At 53.7% G+C, this 25425-nt stretch overlaps 1 protein-coding gene across 1 annotated transcript in view; it reads left to right on the top strand.

Annotated features, from left to right (window-relative positions):
- HDAC4 (histone deacetylase 4) overlaps positions 1 to 25425 on the top strand; it is a 166381-nt gene that overhangs the window by 43981 nt on the left and 96975 nt on the right. Inside the window, exons 3-4 of the mRNA XM_034655536.1 lie at positions 12388 to 12538; positions 22481 to 22601. Of these exons, the coding sequence (XP_034511427.1) occupies positions 12388 to 12538; positions 22481 to 22601 (272 nt within the window). The remainder of the gene's footprint in view (positions 1 to 12387; positions 12539 to 22480; positions 22602 to 25425) is intronic.

The following is a 25425-nucleotide window of genomic DNA, read 5'->3' as shown; positions in this document are numbered from 1 at the left end:
ACACAGTCACTCCGTGCCCTTCGGTTCGGCTCTTGGCTCTTCCTCCTCTCGCGCTGGCTTGGTTCCTGTGTCCCCGATGCAAATCCCATCCTGCAGTCTGGAAGCCTGCAAGTGCTTCTCCGTGCGGACGAACGCCGGTGGTCACGTGCAGGTCTCCCGGTCCTGTAGGTCTTGTGCTGCACACACGGTTTTTAAGTGTAATGATGAGATAACATGATTTTTATGTTTTAAGGTATCTGAAATCTGAATGTGGTACGTCGTTAGGGCAGGATCTCTGATTTAAGCATTCATTTTATGCAAAAAGGACAACAGTTGCATCCTGTAAGCCAGCACAAGGCCCCTCCTGCTTGAGGAATGACAGCCGCCATTTCAGAGGGACCGCGAGGACGACCGTGTAGTGTCTTCGTTAGTTTCCTATGTAACAAACCGCCCTGACACGGTGCTTAGCACAGCAGTTGTTTTGTTTGCTGGGTTGTTTGAGCTGTTCCACGGATGTGGGTTCTCTCACGCTCCTGTGATCAGCTTTGGCCAGCTGGTGGCTGGCTGACCTGGAATGGCCTCACGCTCTGGTCTGGTTGGGGGACAGGCAGGTAAGGGCTAGTGGGTTATCTGCTGGTTTCAGAGTTCCAAGCTCACAGGAGGGCAAGTGTGTTTTAAGCAGAAGTTCAAATCATAGATGCCGTTGCCCGCTGGCCAAGGCAAGTCTTGAGGCCAGAGTGAAAATTCATATGGAAATATAACCAAGGCAATGGACGTTGAGGGGCATGCAACAAATGGGGGCCCGAAGTGCAGTAGTCTTCTCCAGGAACACACCCCAGCGAGGTTCGGAGGGGACTGGGCCCCGGGATGGCACTTGCTGACTGAGTCAGGAGCACCGTGAAGAGGAGGAGGGGACAGGGCTGTGGGCCTGAACACTGGAAACCCCCAGCACCAGCCAGAGTCACCATCTTGGCCATGATTCTGGGTTCAGGCATGTGTCTCCTTCACCTCCATCCATGGGCAGTGATACTTTTATAAATGTATTTTTTTTTCATTATTTGAGAATTTATTTTCGTATTGGGAACTTGTCAGCACTAGGCCTCACTGACGGAATGTGGCGAGCACCAGTAGAGTGGGGGTTGCCACTGACACGGGCGCCACCAGAGTGACTGTCATCTTGGTTCCCCGGTGGCAGCCATGGCCTCGTGCGTCAGGGGCCCTTTCTTCACCCACATGCTCTGCAGCTTACAAAATGCCTCCTAGAACCCTGCTGTCCAGCCCTTTCTGCATTCTTGTTCCTGTGGATTTGTATCTCTTTTCAAAAACATTCTTTTCTGTCCCTGTTCGTGGTCTTCAGAGGCGAGTGGGGGGAATGCCACGTTTGCCTGGACACTGACCTCCTCTTTAGGGGTCCCTTACAGAGTTGTCCCCGTAGACCTTCCTGTGTGGCCTGTCAAGGGGCAAACCATCTGCACCCCAGGAGGCCCCAGTGTCCCTAGGAGGAGAGACAGGCCTGGGCCCCGGGACCCCTGCATCCTGTGTGGGAGAGAAGCAAGGCCTGTGTCGGCGTCCAGAAACCGCCGTTTTCACAAGGAATGTTTGCACGTAAAAAATCTCTCTGTGATCATAAATGTCATTACCGTTAATTATTGAATAATTGGAGATGACAAAGAGGAAATGTTACTCCAGTGCTGGGAGCTAGGGAAGTTCCTATGTTGGAAGTGAGTCCCTGTCATCTAGTGTGTGAGCCATGTGCGTGTGTGTGGACTTCTGTGGGGTTGGGATCGTACTCTGACGTGTGTTTTATTTATTGTTAACATCTCTATCATTGCTTATACTTCAAAAATATGATTTTAACAGTTTACTGTAGTCCCACAATGAACCATAATGAATTTAAATAACTAAAAACACTTGAGTACTTGACCGTTAAGGTCATTTCCAGTTTCTCGCATGTTTTTAGCATCCTCATGCGTGTATCATGCACTTGCCCAAAGAGTGATATGAAACTGCCAACCCCAGGTGAGTGCTCCCCTAATGCCATGTGTCCCCCTCCACCCCATGCTCGTCCTGAGTGAGCGTGTGTCTGTTAGTCTAGCTCTGTCTTTCACCCACCCCCCCAACACCGCTTGCTGATTCCATAGGCAAGATAGGAAAGCATCAGGAACCAAGGCAGGCGGCACTCAGCGACCTGTCCCAGAGGGCGGCGCACCGCCCCCCCACCAGGCTCCCACCAGTCCTCCCTCTCCCAGCAGTGGGGAGGGAGCACCCGTGCAGGGACTGCGCCTCCCAGGGTCACAGCGCCACGACTCAGCCCCAGCACTCTCACGTATTGGTGGCCCTTCTTCACATTCATTTTCTATTCTGTCTCACGTCCTGGGTGTATTTCCTCAATTGTGGGTAACCATATTTCTATATGTTTATTGACTGTTCTCATTTTTTGCTACTAATTATCATTTGTTTGCTGTTTTTCTATCGTCGTGTTCTTTCTTTTTGGTCTGTGAGTATTCTTGAGAAGTTCAAGGGACCATTTCAATGTCCATCAGATGCTGTCATTTGGCTGTTCGTTCTGTGTGTAATCAAATAGGTATCTACTGGACCTGCCCTCCTTCACGAGCCACGGGTTCTTCTAAATGATTGAAATGGCCCCTCACTTCCTTTGCCGATTCGGGACGCTCTCCTGATGCCGATCGGGCAGGATGGAGCGCGTAACAGGGACCGAGGCTTCTGTGCTTCATTCCCAGTCACTGTCCCAGTGCTTCTGTACGGGCTCCGTGATCGCGTCCGAGAGCAGAGCAGGTGGCAGCAGTGCCCATGGGGGGATGGACGTTGCCCCATATGAAACATTTGTTCTTTTTTTTTTCCTTCTCTTTTATGGAAAGCACTTAGTTTTTTCCTCATTCCTTTTTTTACTGTGGTAAAATTCACGTAACAAAATTTATGATTTACCATTTTAAAGTGTGCAGTTTAGTCCATTGACAGTATTGTACAACCAGCACCACGATGTAGTTCCAGAATATTGCCATCAACCCAGGAAGAAACCGTGCATTCATTAGGCAGACACTCCCTGTTCCCCCGGCCCCGGCCACCCTGGTCTCCTTTCTGGGTCTGAGCTTGCCCGTGCTGGGTGGGCCGCATACACGGAGTCCTGCCGCGTTGGGCTCTTTGTCTCTGGCTTCTTTCCCTCAGCACGAGACTCTTCAAGGCTCGCCTGTGCTGTGCTGTGTCCGTGCATCCTTTCTTTTTAGGGCCGAATGGTATCCGGCGTGGCCATTCCTCAGTCTGTGTATCCATCAGTAGACGGTCAGTCGGGCTGTGAGCACTTTCTGGTGGTGGTGAGTCTGCTGCTGCGAGCGTCTGTGCACGCACTTCTGCCAGAGTATCTGCGTTGCGTTCTTCTTTGGAGATAACCTGGTTTCGGGATGGCCGAGTTACATGGCAGCTCTCTGTCTAACTCTTAGAGGAACTGCTAAGCCTGGCTCACGTTTGTATTACAGGAAAATATACAATAGCTTAAAATTTACCATTTTATCCATCTTTGAGTTGCTGTTTGGTGGCGTTAAGTATGTCCACCCTGTTGTGCAGCCATCAGCACCTTCCATACCCAGAACTTTCTTACCTCCCCAGACAGAAACGCTGTCCCCATGAAACACTGACTCCCCGCCCCCCTCTCCCCAGCCTGGGAACCACCCTTCTAGCCCCTGAATTAGACTCTTCCAGGCGCCTCATATAAGAGGCACCATACAATATGTGTCCGGAACTAATGATGAGTTCCTGCAGGTGAGGTCATTGCCATGTGGCTCTGTGTTCAGACCCTGTGTGTGTACCCCTGATGTGCTTCCAAGCAGACACCTGGGCACAAGCGTGGGACACAGTGTCTAGAGCCATGGGGCACCTCGCCACTGTCTTTTCCTGTGGCCAGCCCCTCACTGGCACTGGGGACCCCCCAAACTCAGACTGTCTTCTTAGTTACTTAGCTGATTTTACCTATGTACGTAAAGTAGCCGAATGGAAACCAGTCAAATGGATACAAGTCAGGACCACTCTCTTGTAGGACTCTTACGTACCACCTGTTGGATGAGGTCGCTGATGTGGGGAAATAGAGTGAGCTCTGTTTAATCCCTTAATGTTTGCGGGCATTCAGGACAGTGAGCAGCAATCTGTCCTTGGGCTTTTCTAAGAATATGGACCTTTGGGGATGGGTCTTGATAAGTGAACTGATGGTTAAATGTGAACCCAGAAGTAGCTGACCTCTGACTTAACCATCAGTCATTCTGTTGCGTTTCTAACAAGAAAAGCAGAGTGAGCTGGACCAGTGAACTGCATCCAGACCTCCCAACAGACAGAACAGGGTGCAAGTGCTGTGGGGGACGCAAAGCCCGTCCCCAGCCTCAGGAGAGCCTGGGTAACAGATGGAAGGGGGTGTTGGCCAGGACCCCTCTATCCCGGGTGGAGTCATTGTTCTGCTTTCCAAGTGATCTGGGCTCAAGGGTACCCAGGACCAGCTGATGGCAGGTCTTGCAAATGGGCAGCTGCTAGTGGCACTCCATGCTTCTGGAAGCTTCTCGCCTGCATTTTGCCCTTCATGCCCCTGGGAAGAGTATGAGGAGGGAACATGTAAATGTGTGTTGAGAGGGTCTAATGAGTATGAGTAATGCTCCGTGTAAGACTGACCCCCCAGCACACACCTGGGGCATGCTGGCCCTGATACATGCCTGTACGACGAGAACCTTCGAGAGCCAAAATGGTGTAAAGCAAAGAAGCAATCACCACTGATTTACATGGAGACCTTCTGGAGTGTTCCCAGATCTAGAAAATCACCTGTTAGGCTTTTCTGGTACTTAGGACACATCTTGCTAACCAATGCGCAAAATCAATCAAGATGAAGCCCAGATGCTCACAGACACAGCTCGGAGCTCTGGTGGCTGGACGCCAAGATGCCGAGATAGGTTCAGGGGGCGGGGGGGCTCCTGCCACTCAGGGTGCGCGCTGCCCCTGCAATGGCTCGCTGCAGAGCCAACACTTCCCACATACTTGTTCTTATCACCTTTTCTCATAAAGGTGAAAATCCCCTTCAGGTTTATTTTGAAAATAGGTACTAATGTAGGTCTTTCGTAAAAGCAAAGTGATGTAACACAAACTTCTGAAAAGGAGAGGGGGACACCTGCGCTTCTCCAGAGGTGCATTCAGAGGCCTCTCGATTCCAGGCCTCAGAGGGTAGTTCCAGTAATAGGTGAGAAATACAAACCGTCCCCACACTGTTTGAATTTGCATGTCCTTTTTTACTAGCAAGGCTGAACTTTTATGTGTGTGTGGATAGATATGAAATCTGTGAGTGCGATTTGTGCTGTCTCCACGGGTAGGCTAGAGTCCTATGAGTTATTTAGTTGAGAGTGTGTCTTCTCCCTGCAGGGGGAAGGATCAAATTGGAAGGAAACCTGATTTTATGGCACCGGGAGCCCAGCTGTGAGGTTTGCTCTCGTTATTACCCGTCCCAGATGGCTGAAGAGACATTGCCCCAGGCCCTGGGGTTCCAGGTCACCTGAGGCAACGGTTAATGGGTTGTTGCAAGCCGGGTTACTGGGAAAGCTGGCGCTGTGTACCACCCAAAGTCCTGCGTCATCCCTGAACCTGCCTGCACCCGGTCAGTGTGCTGACGGAAGGAACCGCTTCCAAACCAGCCGCTTTGGTTTCTAGGCGGTCATTACAGGCAGGTGGATGGCCTTGCTTGACACGCTGCCCCGAGGCTGTTGCTGACACGGCAGCCCCATGCTGGGCCCTGCTTTTCCTTTGCTGCCAGGCCTTTGTGGCACATAACACGATCAGCCCCAATAAAACATCACCTGTAATTATGCCTTCTAGAGTGTGCCAGAACTTTCTGTGTATTTCCAAAGGGGGCAGCGGGAGCAGTTTATGTGCTACAGAGAAAACCTTGTCCCGTGCTGCACAGAAGAGACTTGAAGCGTGCTCTCATCACCTCCCCTCTCTGGGCTCTTGCTCCTCAACACGCTGCCTTGGATCGGGTCATGACCCTCCCAGGCTCCCTTGCCTGCCATGGCCTAGGATGCAAGTCTGCAGCAGCAAAGGGCGAAAGGGGCCAGACATGGGTGGAGGCTTTACACAGCCTGGAGCCCTCATGGGAAGTGTCTCGGGGTGGAGGCCCCGGCCGGAAAGGAGCCAGGATTGCCACCAGTGGGACCAGATGCAAGTCTCATGACAAGGTGCTTCTGTGGCTGAGCCTTGACAGAGAGCCCAGAGTTCCAGCAACGGAGACTTGACGGGTGAGGGCGGAAGGTGTGCAGGCCAGCTAGACTTGCACTGGTCCTGCCCTCACTGCCCCCCTCTGCCCCTGCACCCCCTTCTCCTCACTGTTCCTCCTCACTCCACAGCCTCTGGGGCCCACAGTGGGCCTGGCCTGTGCCCTGGTGCTGGGCGCTTGTGATGCGGACCTTCCTCACGGGGACTGTCGTGTCGAAGGCCGACGCTGTTTGTCTCTGTGACATCTGAGTGTCTAGCTGTGGGTGGGAGCTTTGGACCACGGCTGGTTGTGCCATGAGGCGAGAGGGGAGAATGCTTTTGAACTTCCTGAACACGCCCTTTTGATTTGAACCAGGAAACCCAGTGAGCTAAAGATGGAAATGGCCCCGTTTCTGAGGACCCCGTGGGTAACAACAGTTCAGTCCCAAATGCGCAATAAAACCCACAGCCAGACAGCACGTGTTCCCAGAGGCCAGCAGCAGCCCCACGTTGCGAGGAAACTCCCTATTTATGTTCCTCTCGAACCCATCATGTGTTCTGGCCGGTGAGGGTCACAGGGCCTGCCCTGTTCTACTCTGGAAAGTGAGCGAGAGGATGTGTGAGAGGCTCCTGGAGCATCTCGACCGAAGTCACAGGACACGCTGCCTGCGGAGCCTCCGATTCCTGTGCGAGACGGAGACGGGCTCGCTCCTTTCGGTCCGGCACGTCATAGCGGGCTTCTCCGTGAGCGCTGACCATGCCAGGCTTTTACAGTGTTGAAGGATGCACTTAAAGCCTGTGTTTTATTTTTGGTTTAACCTTTTCCAAGTTACCCAGGGAAGTAAGTGGCAAGGGCAGTTACTCGTGTCTGTCTGTCTCTCCTTCTGTTTAGTGATGGCAGACACCAGGCCTTGGGGACAGGCAGGCCTGCACCCTCGCTGCCCCCTTCCTTTCGAAGGCATCCGTCTGTGAGGAACGCCCATGGGACTTGCTTAGGGAGAAGAACAGGCCCACGCTGGCCTTGTGTGGACATGAGCACGGGGGACCCAGCCCTGGGCACCAGCCATCCATCTGTGAAGCTTGGTCAGCTCTTCCTTCTGCCTGGCCCCATTGTCCTGGGTTTAGGTATGGCATCTCCCCAGCCTGGGCTGCTGGCAGAGGAGGAAGAGAAACAGAAGTGGGAGGCAGCCATCCTCTGTGGCCAGGGGCCTTGCTGAGCGCCGGGAGGTGAGCCCCGGGAGCAGGTGTGCAGCTGAGGCTGGCTGGTGGGTCCCCATGTGCCCCCTTCACCGCGGACCCCGGGACTCATTTCTGCAGGCGCAGCATCACAGCAGGGGCAGACTGGCATAAAGCATGTGGACCCTGAGTGGTTAAATCTAGGCCAGTTATCATCAGGGAGACGGGAAGATGTGCATAGTTGGTTAGCTGTTGTCTAAAGCCAGGATTTAGGGGTGTGACTGGGCTGATGGGACCCCTAGACGTCCAGTCCGTATCTTCTGAGAGGTCGGGTTGAGGCGGTTTTCCTTATCGTGCTGCTTTTCGCATCAGCCACTGGAGTCTACATGTACATTTGAAAGCAGGAAGATACCTTCGACTTTAAAAAGAAGCCCACTGCTAATTCTCGGTGCCCTTGGCCCCTGTGGGCGTCCCTGTGTGTGAGGCCAGGTGACATCCTTGGGACCCTGAGCGGGCTATGGCCTTGGGGCCTGTCCCCTCACCCTGGTGCGCATGTGGCCCTCGGTCCCCCTGATGTGCTGAGACAGCGCACGGCCACAGCCGCTGCAGAGTGCCTGTGATGCGGGGCACTTTGGGGCCCAACAAACGTGGCTTCTTAAATGGCCACGGCGTCAGCAGTAAGTGTTTCGCAGAACTGCGGGCCCAGGGAGATTGGCTTCTGAGCAGCACTGTGAGCCGTGCCCGTGTTAATGGACCGAGGTGGTATTAACGCGCTTTCCTGGAAGCTGGTTCGCCACTGCGTGGGCCGGGCATTGTCACTGGCCATGAGGACGACTGGCCGTGAGGAGAGCGGCGCTCTGAGCAGGTCAGGAGCCTGCTCGCTGGGGCCCGGAAGCACTTTCTCCTGGGCTGGGCGCCACGTGAGGACTTGTCCCTGTTCTGTCTTTCAGGGGAGCGGGGCTATGTTTCAGTTCATCTTTAAACGTAAAAATTTGCTTGGGATTCCACTTCTGTGTGGTTATTAAACTCCAAAATCAGAGACAAAGAAAGTGAATTCTCGGGATCTAATTTTTTATCCTGAGCTCAGTGTTGGCTTAAACAGAAATTCAGTATTAAACTCTGCTTAGAGTCATGGCATCTGTTACTGGTTTTTTCCTTTGGAAAAATCAGGTGGTGGACATCTTACTTTAAATTCCTCATAATAGTTTCAGTCTGCAGAAAAAACACCTCGGCACTTGCCTGCCCATGGAACAGTCTGAACCTCACCTCTGTTGGCAAGGTCCCGCTGTAAATGACGAAGTGCGTTTTACCCAGCGTAAAAATCGGCATCTCTCCGAGTCCCGTTTTTCACAGCTTGAAGGCTGCACTTGTGGGGCACAGTTGTCCCTTCCCCGGGGAGGGAGGGCACGGAGCCCTCGCTCAGGGCCTGGCCGCCCTGCTGCGTGGGGAGCTCGTACAGGGAAGTGAGCAGCGTTCCTCGCCTTGTGCCTCTTCCCCTAGAGAGTCGCTGTGTCACCAGATCCGGGGATGGCCCTGATGTGTGTGTTGACAGCATGGGTGACAGGTGCCTCCGTCTGACTTGTTCCCAGGGCCTTTGGTTTAGGAGCTTCCTATAGGTTCCTGCCCCCTTCCTCTGATGACGCAGCGCCTCTCTGAACGCAGCGAGATGGAGACCTGCAGGGTAGCTGTGGGGCATTTTGGGGGAATCAAGTCATTATTTGTAATTGCTACTTTCATGAAAACTCTGCGACAGTATTGTTTTTCTGGGAGTTTGATCGTCCTGTGAATTTTAATCACCAGTATCTGGTGGCGGTGGTTTCAGTGTTTTTGTAACAATAACGGAAAGGTCTCGCTTTCCTTCTAGGTTCTGGCTGAAAAGTAAATATTTTGAGACTATAGTCAGTGAATTTCTGCCTTTTCCTCATTTGCCCATTAAATGAATACTGAGCAGTTGGAAGGGAACCCAGGGCCGTGTGTGGGCAGCTTGGGGTTGTGGGTGATACCGGGAGAGGGGTGTACTTGATTATAAGATCTATTGTTCAAGATGCCGGAGATACTGTTGTGCAGGTTTCTTGGCTGGAGCTGCGCTGGGCTGCCCTCTGGGCTGTGAGACGCCTCGGAGCCCCCCAGCGGCTGGCCGTGGCCCGCTGCAGCTGGCGGGGTGGGGGTGTCTTTACCTGTGCACGCAGCTGTGCGGCCCTCAGGCAGGATCCCTTCTCCCAAACCCTGTGGGTTCCTCCTAGCACCACCCACAAGTCTTCTGGAAGCAACGGCTGGGAAGTGCTGGCTCGTTTCTGATAGTCTCACTGTCTCCAGTTCATGTAAGGTGCCTGTTCGGAATGTGATGTTTTTTCGTAGGAAAGCTCTGAAAAGTGACTCGGTGTCCGCGGACCCCATGGGTGGTGCCTGAGCCAAGGCCCCTTCCTCACGGCCCTCCCCTCACACATTGCAGCCTGACTAGCTCCCAGCCCTCCCTCCTCACACCTGGGTCCCGCCTGCCTGCCGGGGGCAGCGTCTCCCAAGGTAAGGGCACACTGTTGCGTGGGGTCCAGACACCTCTCCCCTTCCTCCTCCCTCCTGCACTGGTTTTGGACCGAGCTACACCTACCTGTCTGCTGGTCTATCCCTGTGTTCCTGGCTGGAAATGAGTCCCTTTTCCCTTTGTAGAAGGGGGGAGGTTTGTGGGTCCCCTGCAGTGAGAAATACCACCCAATCACTGGGACTCTGCTCTGTATGACCAGACAGGCCTGGCTTGAGCTCCAGGCCCCACTGATGTGTCCTGCCCTGGCTCTGAGTCCTGTGGGGCTCGGCCATGAGGCCACTTCCCCAGCAGCAGGACCGGGAGGCCGGGAGGCAGGGAGGCTGGCTGGCCAGGGTCGCTGGGGCGTGTGTCTGTCTGGAGGCGGGGCAGAGAGCGAAGGTGTGGCCGGCACCTTGGCCTCGGTGGTCACGGGCCAGGCATCCCGCACCCACTTCCTGCACGCACATTCCCTGTTTATAAGTTGGCGGTTTGTTCCTTTTGCTCATCAGTTCTTACCGCCAGCTTCGTCTGAGGTTCTGGCCAGTGTCTTTTTTATTGGCGAGCACACATGCTCCCACTCCGGGGTTGTAGGCTTTATTTGGAGAATGAGTGAGAACTTTCATTTTATAAATTTCTAGAATGATGTTCTTTTTCTTTAATATTTTTGGTGTAATGTGTTTTGAACCTCACAGAAGTCACAGACATAGTGGGTGACATATGTCTTCACAGAAAAGAGCTCTAAGCAAACTGAAATCCTGTTTTCTTAATTTATGAATTGCTCTGATTGGTAACAGAAACTGGGTAATTTGTATACTCTGGCGATGGCATCGTGGGAAATGGGGCCCAGGAAGCCGGCCAGGGCCCCCGGTGGTGCCACCTCCCCCTCCTTCCCTGTAGCCTCTGGTGGCAAAGTGCTCGGCCCTCCCCTGGCAGCAAGGGGGCTCCCCATGCCCACCCCCCAGAGCTGGCAGGGGACACACAGCACGCATAGGAGCCTGGAGCTGGCTGCTAAGGGACCAGCAGGAGTCCGGGTGTCCCAGGATACACAGTGCCTGCTCCCTGGGGCAGCCAGACGTCCCCGTGAGCACGGTGCCCACAGAGCGGGTAGCTCCATCACGCACTCACACATACGCTCACTCCTAGGGCGGGTTCACATGCCTCCCTGTTGATGACTTTTCTTGGGTGTAGGGACAGTTGAGCAGAAAGCTGGATGACCTCCCTGCTCGCCTGCCCTCTGACCCTCTAGCACGTCGTGGGGGCCTGGACAGCGGTGCTAGGGACAAAGTCATGTAGGCCTCACTCCATCCTGGTCACCCTGCCTGTACCCCTAGCCCCCGAAATTTGCTCCTCACAGGAGCCTGTCTCGTTTCCTTCCATTGTAACCTGCTGTTCTGAGAGTACAATGCCTTCCTCACAGAGCAGCTAGAGATGTGAGGCGTGCGCGTCCTGCCTCGCACAGCCACGCCCCAGTCCTGCTCACTCCGCGTTCCCCTTCCTCTGCCTTTCTGTCACCATGCCTCGTGCTCCAGGCCGGGCCCGCTGGCCTCCGCGTGCCACGACATCCCTGGCTGGTCCCTTGGGTGGGCACCATAGTCCCTGGAAACAGCCAGAGGGAGGTGCTGCTCTGTCCCCATCTTAGACATTTGATGGCTTGGACCTGGGATAATGCGCATGTTAGACTTCCTTGCTAGAAAGTTCCGGGGCTGCTGGGTCTGTCAGTGCTGCCCCATCCCACACGGGGTGCAGGACAGCTGCCCGCCCAGGAGGGGCCACGGAAACAGGACCCATAGCGACAAGGAAAGGGGGTGTGTGCTCGCGGCGCTTCAGACCGGGCATGGATGCAGCCTGTGGCTTAGCCGCTGTGTCCCCGGGCGTCCCCCGCCAGAACTTCATGGATGGGAAATCCTTGTTGACAGCCTGTCTGTGTTTCTCGTGGATCTCTCTCATTGCTGGGTGGCTTTCCAGCGAACAGGCGCACGATTGGCCACCGTGCCCTTCTCATCCAGGCCTGCGTGCAGACGTGTCCCCACGGCCGAGGACAGGGTTGCTGGCTCCTGGGGCAGACGTGTATCTGACGTGGTCAGGAGGTTTTCCCAGTTTTCCAGGGCAGCCGTGCCACGTCCCGCTCTGCTGTGTCGCTGTCCAAGCACTAGTCCCAACTCAGGAGATCGCCCCGATCTTCATATGTATTTTATCTAGGCAGCTCCGTGGTTTTTGTTTTCGTTTTAACCACTTAGAAATTCGGCAGCCGTGCAGGGCTTCGCGCAGCTGTACTTCCATGTGCGGGTTGGGCAGAGCCGAGGTCCTCGAGTCGGGGTCCCCGGGACTGGGATGCTGGCCCTGCAGAGGACAGCCCCGCTCTGGGGCGACACCTGCGTGGAGATGCCTGGCCCTCGGCTGATTGTCTTGTGTGTGTCTGTCGGTCCCGTTGGGAGCGCAACTCTGACCGTGTCTGTCTGCTCGTTCCCCGCTCGCAGCAACAGCAGGAGCTTCTGGCCATGAAGCACCAGCAGGAGCTGCTGGAACACCAGCGGAAGCTCGAGAGGCACCGCCAGGAGCAGGAGCTGGAGAAGCAGCACCGGGAGCAGAAGCTGCAGCAGCTGAAGAACAAGGAGAAAGGCAAGGAGAGTAAGTGTGCGTGCACGGTTCGGGTGGGCTCCCGGGCCCGTGGGGGCAGCTCTTCCCCCGGCTCTCTCGTGCTCCGGGCCCCACCCCAGGCGTGGCTCGCCACGTCACCCGCGGCTTTGGGCCTTGGCCAGTCGGCCGCATCCCTATCTTCCTTTGGGGTGGGCAGCGCAGCCTCTGGCTTCGTCGGCGTTGTGAAGCACACCCAGCAGGTGCAAAGTGGATGTCACCTGTGAGCTCAGTCCTAAAAGGTTTCAGAGTTCTTTTCTCTTGCACGCATTTTGTGAGCCGCTTGAACCAGGCCTAGCTTGTGGCGTAACCCCAGGGGTTGAGCGGGGACCGGTGGCTGACTGCCTATTTTCACATTTGCTCTCTTGACCCTACCGTTTGCTTTCTCGAGTGGCTGTGCTTGGGTGTCTGAAGACCTGTGTGGTCTGTTATCTTCCAGGAAAGGAGATGATTCTATGTGCTGTTCTCCCTTTGGAAGATTATGGGGGCAGTTTCCCGTGTCCCTGGGGGAGGAGCCACAGCGCCCTCCCATGAGCTAGCTGCTGCGTCAAGAGCGCCTCTGGTGGGCTCAGCAAGGACCAGTGTTTGGGGGCCCTGGTGTGTCCTCCACATGGGCTGCATCCCTGCAGACTGAGGCTGAAGGCACTTGTCCTCTCTTTGGGCAGCATGTTCTCAGTGACACTCAGGACCTAGACGGGACAGTGAGTGGGCATCACATTCCCACTCTGTTCATTTCCACCCAAAACATCGGTGCTGGGCTGAACTTTTGTGATTCCTGGTGATACTGAGTGTAAGCCAAGACATGCATTTCTCTCCTGTATTGGGTTTTGGTGTGAGGACTGTAGGGTGATTGAGTCTTTCAGGGCTTGTGAGCAAAACTAGTGGTTCTTGCATACTTCAGTGACACGCGTGGACCTCAGACATCCATTATCTTCAACGACTGAAAATGCTTAGCCATCCAGAGAAACCGTCTTAACAGCCCATTGTTGAGATTTTAATCTACACACACACAACAGCATGCGATGTATTAAAGTGTTCTTGTAAAGTCTGTTATTTGAAATTATTTGACAGTCTTTCGTATTGATGCACGACATACATAGAGAAGAAGTACACACCCTCCAGTGCACAGGGAGCTGTTCACAAGCTTGCCTTCCAGTAAAGCTCCCGGACCACGACAGGAGCAGCATCTGGGCTGCCGTGTCCTCCGGACCCGGCCCCCCCCTTCCCAATGTTACCCCTCCCCGGGATCTCACACCCAAGAACAGTCTGGCCTGCTTTGAGGTTTCTATAGATGGACTCATTAATCTGTAGGCTTTTGTGTTTTGCTTCTCTCACTCAACGTCACGTGTGTGCAGTGTATCCCCGTCCTTTGTAGCAAGAGCTCGCAGATTTTGGTCGCTGCCTGCTGCCCCACTCCTGGGCCTGCCACTCAGTTCATCCATCCTGTGGTTAGTAGGTTTGCGTTTCCTAACCAGAACTGTAATGGGCGATGCCGGTACGCGTGTCCCTGGACATGTCCCCCGGTGCAGACGGGCAGGTGTGAAGTGGCTAGAGCTGAAGTTCAGGGAATGCACATGTCCACCTTTCCTACGTGAGGCCCAGCAGTTTCTAAAGCACTGTCCCAGCGGTGCAGGACAGCGCCCACTGCTCGCGTCCCCGCCAGCCCTTGTTGCTGTCAGCCACTCTGAGCGAGCGCTCACCCCACTGGCCTCGGCCGCACACGTGGTCTGGTTACCGACGAGGCTTGGCACGTTTGTATGTCTCGTGTCGAGTGCCTGCCTGTTCAAGCCTCTTCCTCATTTTTGTGGTGGACTGTCGCCCTTTTCCTTGACTTGGGTGGTTCTGTTCACGTCCTGGCCCCGGGCCCTCTGTTGGTGTTCCGTGTTACACACGCCTTCGGCCGTGCTGCTCTGTTTCCCGTGGCTGATGGCGCCTGTGCGGCACGTGGGTTCCCGCTCCCGGGGCGGCCTGACCCGTCGGTCTCCTCTAGGCCGGAGTCGGGACCAGCCGCACCCGTCTGTGCTGCCCGCAGTGCTGTGTGTTTGTGTTCACGTTCTCTTTCAAAGAGACTTTTGTTTTTCCTAAAATACGCAGCCAATGTATTTTTTTCATGTTCAGTTTGTGCCTCCATTTAACGATTTGTAAGTTTTTAGTAATTGGTTTTATACATAAAAGTACCAACTTTTATGATCATTAGTTACTAAGGCACATTTTACTCTTGAAATAATATACTTGAAATGTATTTTTATTTTAATGGTCTGCTAGAGTTTCAATGTAGAAAGCATATCAGGAGAGTTTTTATTCTGCATGAGATCTAATGTTTGTACTGACGCTTGAAAGTAGTTACTAGACCTTGGGGCGCCTGGGTGGCACAGCGGTTAAGCGTCTGCCTTCGGCTCAGGGCGTGATCCCAGCGTTACTGGATCGAGCCCCACATCAGGCTCCTCCGCTGTGAGCCTGCTTCTTCCTCTCCCACTCCCCCTGCTTGTGTTCCCTCTCTCGCTGGCTGTCTCTATCTCTGTCAAATAAANCCAGTCGGATGAGACGGTGGCTGACAGGCTGTGACTGCCCACAGTCGAGATTCCAGGCACGAGGACAAAAGGCCATCGGGGGAAACCAAATTGCAGATCTGGGTTGGCAACAGACACCCTTGGTCTTTGAGCGCAGACTTGTAGCTGCGGCGGGCTGATGGGGGAGACGGGGTGGTCACACGCATCACCCTCACTGCCCCGCCTGCTGGCTCGATGACACTCTCCTCTGTCCACAGCCCCGTGCTGGCCCAACCACTAAGTGTATTGTGTGTGTGTCAAGGGACCTTCCTGGCTGAGGTGTGGCCAGGGCACTGACCACCTGTGAGTGGCAGCATGTGGTGTCGGGAAAATCCCCTAGATGTCCTGGTGCACTGGTCTGGGGTGGAGGGTGGGCTTCAGCATTGTCATTTCTAGAACCCCCTGGATCGTTTTGGTGTGCAGCCAGGGTTGAGGTCTAGGTGAACCTCCTGCGCTGTGTTAGGAGTCTGACTACCATAATGGCTCCGTGGTCTTCCACTGGGGGATGCCTTCTGGTCTGGAAACCCACCCCCGTAGATGATGGCACCCAGTCCTTATCGGAGCCCTGTGAGAGGAGCCCTGTGGGGGAGGGGACGGCTAAGCCACAGGTGTGCACGGCGGGGCTGCACACAGCCCGTGCCCCTACCTTGCATCTCACCCCCTTTCCACTCTCCTGTGCTTGGCTTGGGCCTCACTCGTGCATTCTGCTCACTGCGTTCTGCTTTGGAGGAGGGCAGTGGTGGCTTCGCAGAGGATGGGAGTTAAAACTCCCGGTATCAGCGAGTTGACGTGCCACAACTAACCAACAAATGCCCGGTTTCCAGATTGCTGAAAAGCAGCTCAGGCTGGAGCTCCTCGTAGTTTACCAGAATCTTCCAATAAAAACAACATCTTAAGCTTCACAAAATGTGAAAAGATTTGACTTCAGAAACATTTTAGATCTGTTTACATGTCAAAAACAATTTCTTCACTCCGTCCTAAGCACCCTCCCCACCCCAACTGGAGCGCTGGAATGTTCTCTGCTTCCCTCCACTCTCGTCACTAGCAGCAACCCTGGTGGTTTTCAGTTTGTGGATTTGGGTGGTCAGGTTTTATTATTAATAATAAACTGTGTACAGTTTCGGTATTTGGCACGCTCGTGTAGGCTTTGCAGCCCTGAGTGTGGTCTTGTGAGAAGGCAGGCCTGGCAGGCCGCTGTGGTGGACGCCACTCGGGGGCTCTTATGTGAGCGGGGCTGCGGGCGGGCTCCGCTCGGAAGAAGGAGAGCCTTGTTTGCTCCAGCTAAAAGGGCGTTTGTGGGGGAATGCAAATGGCCTGGGGCGTCTCCCGTTTGTAAGCATTTGAAAATGCAGTGCAAGACATCCGTGTAGTTTCTTGGGGTTTTTTTAAAAGTGAATTTCCTATTGAATATTTAATTAAAGTTTTGTTACATTTGTAAACATTTACAGTATTTTTAATTTTAAATAATTCTGCAGTTTTCTTTTACTCATTGATACCACTTAACACTGTCAGCTCTAAGAACAGTGAATTCTTAGAATTTCGTCTCATTCGGCGTGAACACATGATCTTTGCTCAGGTAAGTTTTACTTAGATTAACTACATTTAGGAATCTGTGACACAGATTCAAAGGGAGAATCCAACAGAAGGCAAGTCTTTGTTCTCCAAGCAGTCCAGAGTGAACACAGCGACCTTTCTGTTCGCTGCTATTTACAAGCACAGCCCGGTCATTCACTTTGTTGTGAAAAAAAGGCTCAAAAGCCTGGAGTTAAAAGATCCAACACCTGATCCAGAAAGTGATTCTCTGTCCCATTTGTGAAGTCAGGCCTTCCTCAGAGGCCAGTGGAGCATGAGAAAAAGGAGTCTGTCGTGACGGGTGGTGTCTGGACGCACCCGCCCCCCCACGGCCCCCAGGCACCTGGACAGGCGCTCCACCCCATTTGCTCAGCCCCTGCTGCCGCCTGGTCTGTACTTACCGGCCGTTCCTTACATCCCTCCCCTGCACGGAGGGAACTTTGTCTCTTTTATTTACATCTCTGCCCCATCGACCAGATCAGACTCTGGCACATAGTTAGGTCTCTATAAACCCTGTCGAATGAATGAATGATAGCATGAATTAATTTTTTAAAAAAAATAAGAATTAGAGATGTTTGATATTCGTGTACTGAATGTGTTTTATTGGTTCTGTAACTCTGATTTAAAGTGGAGGGATCTGGATGAGCCCAGGGTGATGTATGGAAGTGCGGAATCCCTGTATCGTGCACCGGAAACGAATATAACATGATGTAAATGAACTGGAATTAAAAGACGAACTTAAAAAAGAGAGAGAGAGGAGAAAACAATTTTTTTGCTCAGTCAGTATTTCCGAATACTGAGGCGTGTGGGATAAGGAGTGAGGGTACTAACGAGAGCACAGAGATTTCAGTGTTTGCGGAGAGAGTAAACAGCAGGCCGAAGATGAGAATGCACAAAGTGGCAGAATCCATGGAGAGAGGAGTAAACAACTAGAAGGATGATGGCTCTTCTTTTAATCCTTTCCTGTAAAGCACGACAAAGGAAAGAAGGTCCCTCCGCGGTACGCAGAGTCGAGCACGTGTGGCTCCGCGTTACTTGGGTTTGCCGTGACCACGCCTGTGTGCAGGTGTGAGGACGTGCACCCCAGTCGTGCCTGCCGCCCCTGAGAGGAAGGGCCGGGAAGGGCCACGGGGGGGGTCCACCTTTGTGACCAGGTCACCATCTGCCGTCTTATAAAGTGGCCTTGGCCGGAGGTGCCATGGCATCCCTGTAGTCTCTCTGTCCAGGGAACCTTCCTGAGTTCAGGGAGGTGGGCTTGTCCTGACTGGATGCAAGAGAGCTAGGTAAGGTGCCTTCTCCCGCCCCAGGCAGGTGGGGGGACTATGTGTCAGTCGTGTGACATGCCTCCTCCAGTGAGGGCACAGTTGATAGCTCAGGGGACAAGGACTGACAGGGACCGGTGTCCCCTTGCCAAGTCTTGCTGCACTTGCCTGGCCCTGGGATCTGTCTCCGGCTCTCCCTGCTGGATGGAGTGTTTATTCTTCGTGCTGCTTTGGCTCCTGGACCTGTGATGCCAGCCAGGGTAGGGCTGGAGCAGGGCGAGTCAGAGGCTCCCGAAACATGCTCCTTGGGATCAGCCTGTCCCTAGAGTGCTTGCAGGGGACTCACAAACGTCCCTCCCGTGGAGGGAAAGTGGATCCACATTGACAGATGTTTTTGAGAAGATGAGGCCAGCTAACGCCCAGGTTTGGTTTGCTGGGCAACTGTCAGGAAGGTCCTTACTCTGCAGACTGAGATGCTCTGCTTCTCGTCCTGCTTCGCATGTTCCACTCCTGCAACCACAGTGGGGGGGGGCATCGTCTCTTCCTCCATCTGGGCCTTCCCCCTCCTCCTCATCAGGCCGTCTGACCCACCTCGCTGTGAGGCCAGCAGCACTGAGACGTGGAAAAAAACCCAAAGCTCCTCATTTCACTGTGGTTTCTTTTATCAGCTGGGTACCCTTATCTTATATATTACTAGCAAATACGCATTTCCCCTCTGTAAGTGGCCCTTAGGGCCCTCTGCTCCTTCCCCCACCCTGCCCTGTGTCACCTCCTGCTCCTGGTTGTAAGGCACGCTGTGTCCTGACACGGTTAACCCTTGGCATATTTCCTCATGTGCTCATGTGCTGTTAGGAATGCCAGGTGACTGCACATCCGGGCATGTTATACGCACATCTCCGTGTCTGTGTGATTTTCTGACAAGTCCGCTTGCAGACCAGAAACGCAGGCCCTGAGTGTTCCGAATTGGTGTTCAGTCTGACACTGACTCTGTTTGGAGGGCACCGAGGAGCGATGCTCAGAAGCAGGTGTGACTTGTGCCTTCGGTCACCTCCCACGGGCTGGCCTATCCGTGTCCATCCTCCCATGTGCCCTCTGCACAGTGTTGCCGCGTCCCTCTGCCCGGTGGCCGGCGCACACGGCATGCACAGAGCTCTGGCGAGCTTCTCCTCTCATGTGCCGATGGGGTCATTTCCTCGGACCCTGGGAAGGCCTGGGACAAAAGCCCATGTGTCGTGATGGGAGCTTCTGAAGGTGCTTTGGAATCAGTTTAGTGAACTTGCTTTGTGTTTCCCTTGGATGGGCTCATTCAGGCCCAGCTGCAGCTGCGGAGGACCCGCTCGCCAGGGGATGTGCTGTCTGACCGCCGCCCACCACACACAGAAGGCCCTCTGTGACGTAACTGCGGGGCGCGCTGCCTTCGAGAACCAGACACACCTACGGCTAGACAAAAAGTCAGTTTGTGAATGAGAATGTGTACTGAGGGTGTGATGACAGTGGCAAGAAAGACGGTTTCTCTAATGATATTAACAGTTTATGAGCGGTTTGTCAGAATACCCCTAGAGTCTCATACCCCGAAAACCCACTTCATGTATATCAGAGAGAAATGTGAAAAACTAGCAACAGCAAGCAGCTCAATGAATGAAAACCCAGCACCAGAAAACCAAGGATAAAATAAAACTGTTTACCAAACCAGCAAAAGCAAGATCAATTTCAGCACTTCCACGAAGTGGAAAAAATTGCAATGCGAAAACTAGAGCAGACTACATAAAAATAAGCATTTGAATATTAAATGAGGAAAACCCCAGTATTTCCTTCCTTTGTTGGGGGAAACCTGGTCCCTTCCTCCCCTGTTTGTCCTTTACTTTTCCACGGAGCCACACTCGCCTGGAAGGCCTCACTTTCCACAGTTCTGGTTGTTGCCCGTGTGGGGTCTCCCCACAAGCGGTGCTTGGCCACCACCAGCTGTCCTACCATGTCGATAGCTCTGACACTGTCTACCTGGAGGGTCAGGCCCCACGGTGAGGGTTCCGTCCCACGGGTCTGCCCCCCGTTCCGGACACCAGCTGCAAATCCAGGTGGTCAGCTACACTTCTGACCAGCCAGCTGCAGCTTAGACGTCTCCACAACCCCCTCCTTGGGCTCCTTTAACTTGCCAGAACAGCTCACAGAACTCAGGGGAGTTCTTACGTGTTTACTGGTTCATTAAAGGATGTGAGAAAGGACACAGATGGGACACGCATGATGTGGTACATGTGGATGAGGTCTGGGCAGGTCCCGAGTGCCGGGGTTGCTGTCCCCACGCACTTGGCATGCATCACCTTCTCAGTATGTGGATGTGTTTGCCAAATGGAAAGCTCTCTGAACCCCATCCTGTTGGGCTTTATGGAGGCTTCCTCGCGATCAGGTATTAACTCCACTGCCAGCCCCATCCAGGAGCCTGCCAAGAGTCCAGCTAGCACATCAGATCAAGAGTTTACTACGAGGGCTTTGGGAGGTCAATGCCAGAAACGGTGGGGGGGGGGCTTGTATATATGTGTGTGTGTGTGTGTGTGTATACACATACCAACATACACACACATACATATGTACATACACAGACACACAACATCTCACTAAATTAGAAAAGCATCCAGGTTTTGAAAGGAAACAAGAGACCAGGGAAGAGGCTTGGTCACAAAAGTGGAGGAGAAGTGAGAACTGGGCCCTGGCAGCAGCTGCTTCGGTTAGACCCTGCCACTGAATGCCACCCCTGAGGCTCCCCTGACCTCTCTGTACCCCTGGACCACATGGGGCTGATAATACCCACTTAGAGTTCATGCGAACTTTCGGTGTGTGAGGCCTAGCATGTAGGAGGCTCATAATAGACTTATCGCTATGAAACATACAGCTCAAATGGACAAACATTTAAAACGTACACACAGAGACCCACAGCGCCACGGCCAGACATGCCACGCAAATACTCTAAAAGAAAAACAAACCAAGGACATAAAGATGTATCACAAGAGTGAAAGATAGCTACTTGCCGGGGTAGTTATCAGGGACCACAGTGAAATACCATTTACCCTTCCCCTTTGCAGCAAGTGACAATCGCCAGTACTGATAAGGACAAAGTCATATAGTGATCCCAGGTACTGGTGGACACAGGTGCGGGGTCAGGTGGTGATCCCAAGTACCGATGGAGACACGCAGTCACATGGTGATCCTGAGTACTGACGGACGGAGGCGCGGGGTGATCCTGAGTACTGACGGACGTAGGCGCGGGGTGATCCTGAGTACTGACGGACGTAGGTGCGGGGTGATCCTGAGTACTGACGGACGGAGGCGCGGGGTGATCCTGAGTACTGACGGACGGAGGCATGGGGTGATCCTGAGTACTGGTGGACAGAAGCGTGGGGTCATCCCGAGTACCGATAGAGACGCAGGGTCGGGTGCTGCTTCCAGTACTCATGAAGATGCAGGGTACCCGCCCATGGTGGCTCATGATGGTCAGTGTATGAAGGCATTTTGGAAAGCAATTAGAAGCTGCTTTGAGGGCCATAATGTTACTTTTGTTAGATGTGTGGATTTTGTTGGTCTTTCTAAGCAGATCCTCAGTAGGCACAGTGTCTACTCATGAATGTTCATGGCAGTGGCTTCTAACAACAACAACACGGATAATCTAAAAATGCCTTCCAGTCAGAAGATGGTTTTGTAAAATGTAAACTGTGCTTTGCTCATCTCCTGAATTGTTTCCCATCATTAAAAATACCGGTTGGATTCTGTACAACAGGAAGTGTTTATGCTGCTCGCAAGCAGAGGGATGGGAGGAAGCGTGCTGTGTAGCCCGCGCGTGGCCCCGAGGAGCTCGGGTTAGGCGCGCACGGCCTTGTGATGGAGCAGTGTGGGTCTGGACTTCTCTTTGTGTATCTGTTTCTCAAACTTGCCTGTTTTCTCTGCGGGGCTGTGAGTAATGCCACACGAGGAAACCACAGAACACATGACTCTGACTTTACTACAACCCGGTGATCGTGCTCGAAGTACGTAGCTGAGGAGCTGGAAGGAACAGAAACTTCCCCCTGACACGCGGGAAACCAGGCTGGCGGCCTTGTAGGCAAGCGCCACGGTGTGCCTGCCGAGGGAGCGCCATCGCTCCCTCTCACTGGTGCTGGTGGGTGTGCCACAGCCTCTCTGAGATTCTGCAGCTTTGCTCTAGTGAGAAAGAAACCACCATGCTGCCAGCACTGACTTTAGAATGTTCTTATGTAACATTATTAAACTTCCCTCAGCGGTGGTTTTGTGTTAGGTAACAGTAAGTCTTTATGCTGGTTACTCCTGCATTGTAGATGGAATGCAATTATGTAAAATCTTCATGGGAACAAGGCCTCTTATTAAACTTCTCCCGTCCTCCTCCTCTCTTTGAGAGGCCTTCATGGCATCGGCAGCATCCCGAGTTAGAACCCCTGGCGCACCTGTGGGCCTTCTCTCGCTTTCCCGTGCGGAGCTCCGCAGCCTCCTTCTGCTCCGCGGGCCAGGGCCTCCAGTCGGTCACCTGTCTGTGCTTCCTCCTGCGCCAGGTGCGGTGGCCAGCACAGAAGTGAAGATGAAGTTGCAAGAATTTGTCCTCAATAAGAAGAAGGCGCTGGCCCACCGGAACCTCAACCACTGCATTTCCAGCGACCCTCGCTACTGGTACGGGTAAGTGGGGGTGCGCAGGGCACTGGGGCCCCCTGTCCGGGGCCCGAGCGGCATGTGGTCATCAGCAGGTCTGAGTGGCACCTGGTTCTTCTCCCGGTGAGGCGGGGGGGGGAAGGTGTGGACTGAGAGGCTCTCTAAGCACAGCCGCAAACACGGGGTAGCTGGAGCGGTCTGGCGGTGAATGCGCGGAGCGGTCGTCAGGACAGAGAGGGGCCTGCCTGTAAGTGAACAGACTGAATTGTGTGGGGCCGGCGCCTGGCCGTTACTCTTCTCACCATATATTTTGGCCACAAAAAGAGCCGCTTACTGGAACTCTGGTCTGAATTGTCCAAATGCACCTACTGAATTTCTACCCAGTGTTCTATTGATTGCTGGGGAAGCCCATGGCATCTGTGGTCTATTTTATGTTTACGCTAGGAACCCTTTCCCAGAGTGCGCGTTATGGACAGGGGCCACCGGAGAGCCTTGTTCATGCTGACCGTTGAAGACAGCTGGTGTGCCATTGTGGAAAGGTCAGGGAGGGTGCCCCCGTGCAAAGGGCTGTCTCTGAGCACGAGCTTGCTGCAGAGGGGCCGGCCACCGCCCAGGCCACGTGTGGAAACAACGATCAAGCATGCTTCCCAGGCTTTGCTTTGAAATACAGTTTTCCCGTTTTCAAGGGTAATTTCATTTCTCACAGAAAACCCATAGGGTTGTTTTCATAAATCAAAATATGGTTATCATTCATTTTATTGGGGAAAAACATATCTATTCTCAAGCTCCCAAATGGGCAACTATTTGACTAAATCGAACAGCAGCACATCCACTGCAATGATCCCACGTATCCTGGCAGATTTCGCCGCTGTCAACAGTACAACCGAAAAGGACTTTTCTTCCGAGGCAGAGAAGGCTGCCCTCACACCATGTGCAGCTGCCACATGCTGCTGGTCCAGAAAGCTGTGCTCATGCCTGTCTGCACGCGCTGTTGGCGTGCACACACTTCAGCCAGTGACTCGACTCCTACTGCAGAGGCAGTGGCGTCCGTGAAAAGCCACAAGCGAGGCCACCAGCCCACGGCCACCACGTGGAGGATTCCTTAGAAACGCCGGTAGCAGCACCGGCCACCTGGGCCTGCTGTGGGAAAGCTCCACTGTCCCACGGGGGTGGCGGCAGCCGGCTGATGCCCCAAGGAGAGCCGTTTGGGGAGCCGTTGAGATGGTATCCGTGGGGTTCACACTAAAGACGGCAGGAAGAGGAGCAGGCCATGGGGCTCAGACTGGGAGGCACTGGGGGGACCTGGCACGACTGGCCTGTAGAGGCAGCAGGAAGGCAGAGGTCCTCTGGGACCTGCTGGGAGGGAGGGGTGGTTGGCAGGTGGGGATGCCCCAGGGGTGGTGCAACGGGAGGTCTGGCTGGTGAGGGGTCAGAAGACTGGGAGCCTGCAGGAGGCCGTGTGGTGGCATGCAGGCATCGTGGGTTGACCACGTCAGAGTCCTTGGATGGCGGCAGCCACAGTGGTGGAAGAAGGTTGGTGTCGGGCCCCCCTGTGAGCAGGCAGGAGGCTGGGGCAGGGAGACCACTGGTCGGAAGGGAGGCTGCAGTGACGGGCTCGAATGTGGCCGGAGAGTGTGTCGCCTCCAGTTCCAGAGGCTGCAGGGAGGGGTGGGTCCTGCAGAAGGGGAGCCCTGAGGAGAAGGGCTAGAACGGAGGGAGGGGCTTCTAGGGAGGAGCTCCTGGGAACAGGGAAGGGGGAGGAGATAGGGCAGGTGGCTTTTAATGCTGGGCTGGTGGGAGGTCCCAGGAGGGATTGACACAACTGCTTCCCGGTGAGCAAGGCTCCCAAGGTCAGGCCTGACCCTGATTCGGCTCACCTGCTCTGGGTTCAGCTCTCTCAGGGATTTAGGGCACACCGGCTGGAGTGGGCAAGTCAGCCAGGGGACAGGTTTGTTTGCACCGAATTTGGCAGCTGTCTTGTTTTGTCACTCCAAACCCAACATCATGGAGTGACTGTCACGTTCACTTGCTGTGTGATGGCAGAAACTCCGTCAGAAAACTGGGTCTTCATGGAGGAAGAACTGAACTTTGACCCTAGCCTCACTCCACCCACAATGATTAGCACAAATGTAAACCCAAACACAAAAGCTAAAACTGCTAGGAGAGAACATTCACAACCTGGGGGCAGAAGTCGACAGAGTTCTTAGGATCCCACAGCCCTCGAGTGTAAACCAAAAACTCCAAGGTAGACTTTGTCACAATTAAAAACTGCTCTTTCAAAGGCACCATTAAGAAAATAAAAAGACGACCCACAGACTGGAAGAAAATATTCGCAGTGATGGGTAGTAAGGAGGGCACCTATTGCATGGTGCACTGGGTGTTATACGCAACTAATGAATCATCGAACTTTACATCGGAATCTGGGGATGTACTGTATGGTGACTAACATAATATAATAAAATATTATTAAAAAAATATTCACAGTGCCGATAGCTGACAGCTTGTATCCAGAATACATACAGAGCGTCTACAACTCAATAAGACGACAGGTGATCTCCTGAAAAAATACAAGTGAAAGATTGCAACTAATACCTCAGAGAATAAGATCTATAGACAGCCGGTCAGTCGGGGAAAAGATCCTTGTCGGGGAAATGCAGATCACAGCCGTAGGGAGGCACCACCTCACACCCATCAGGATGGCAAGGCTTAGCAGACCAAGTGCTGGTGAACGCAGCCAGTGGGAGCGGACTGGTGCAGCCATTTGCAAACAGTCCAGTAGTTTGTCATACAGGCACATGTGTCCCTGCCCCATGACACTGTCCTGCTCGTATCTGCCAAGAGGAAGAAAAAC

This window comes from Ailuropoda melanoleuca, chromosome 2, assembly GCF_002007445.2.
Source record: "Ailuropoda melanoleuca isolate Jingjing chromosome 2, ASM200744v2, whole genome shotgun sequence".
NCBI classification, from domain to species: domain Eukaryota; kingdom Metazoa; phylum Chordata; class Mammalia; order Carnivora; family Ursidae; genus Ailuropoda; species Ailuropoda melanoleuca.
Note: the sequence above shows the minus strand (reverse complement) of the source record. Positions and strands in the feature narration are given on the sequence as shown.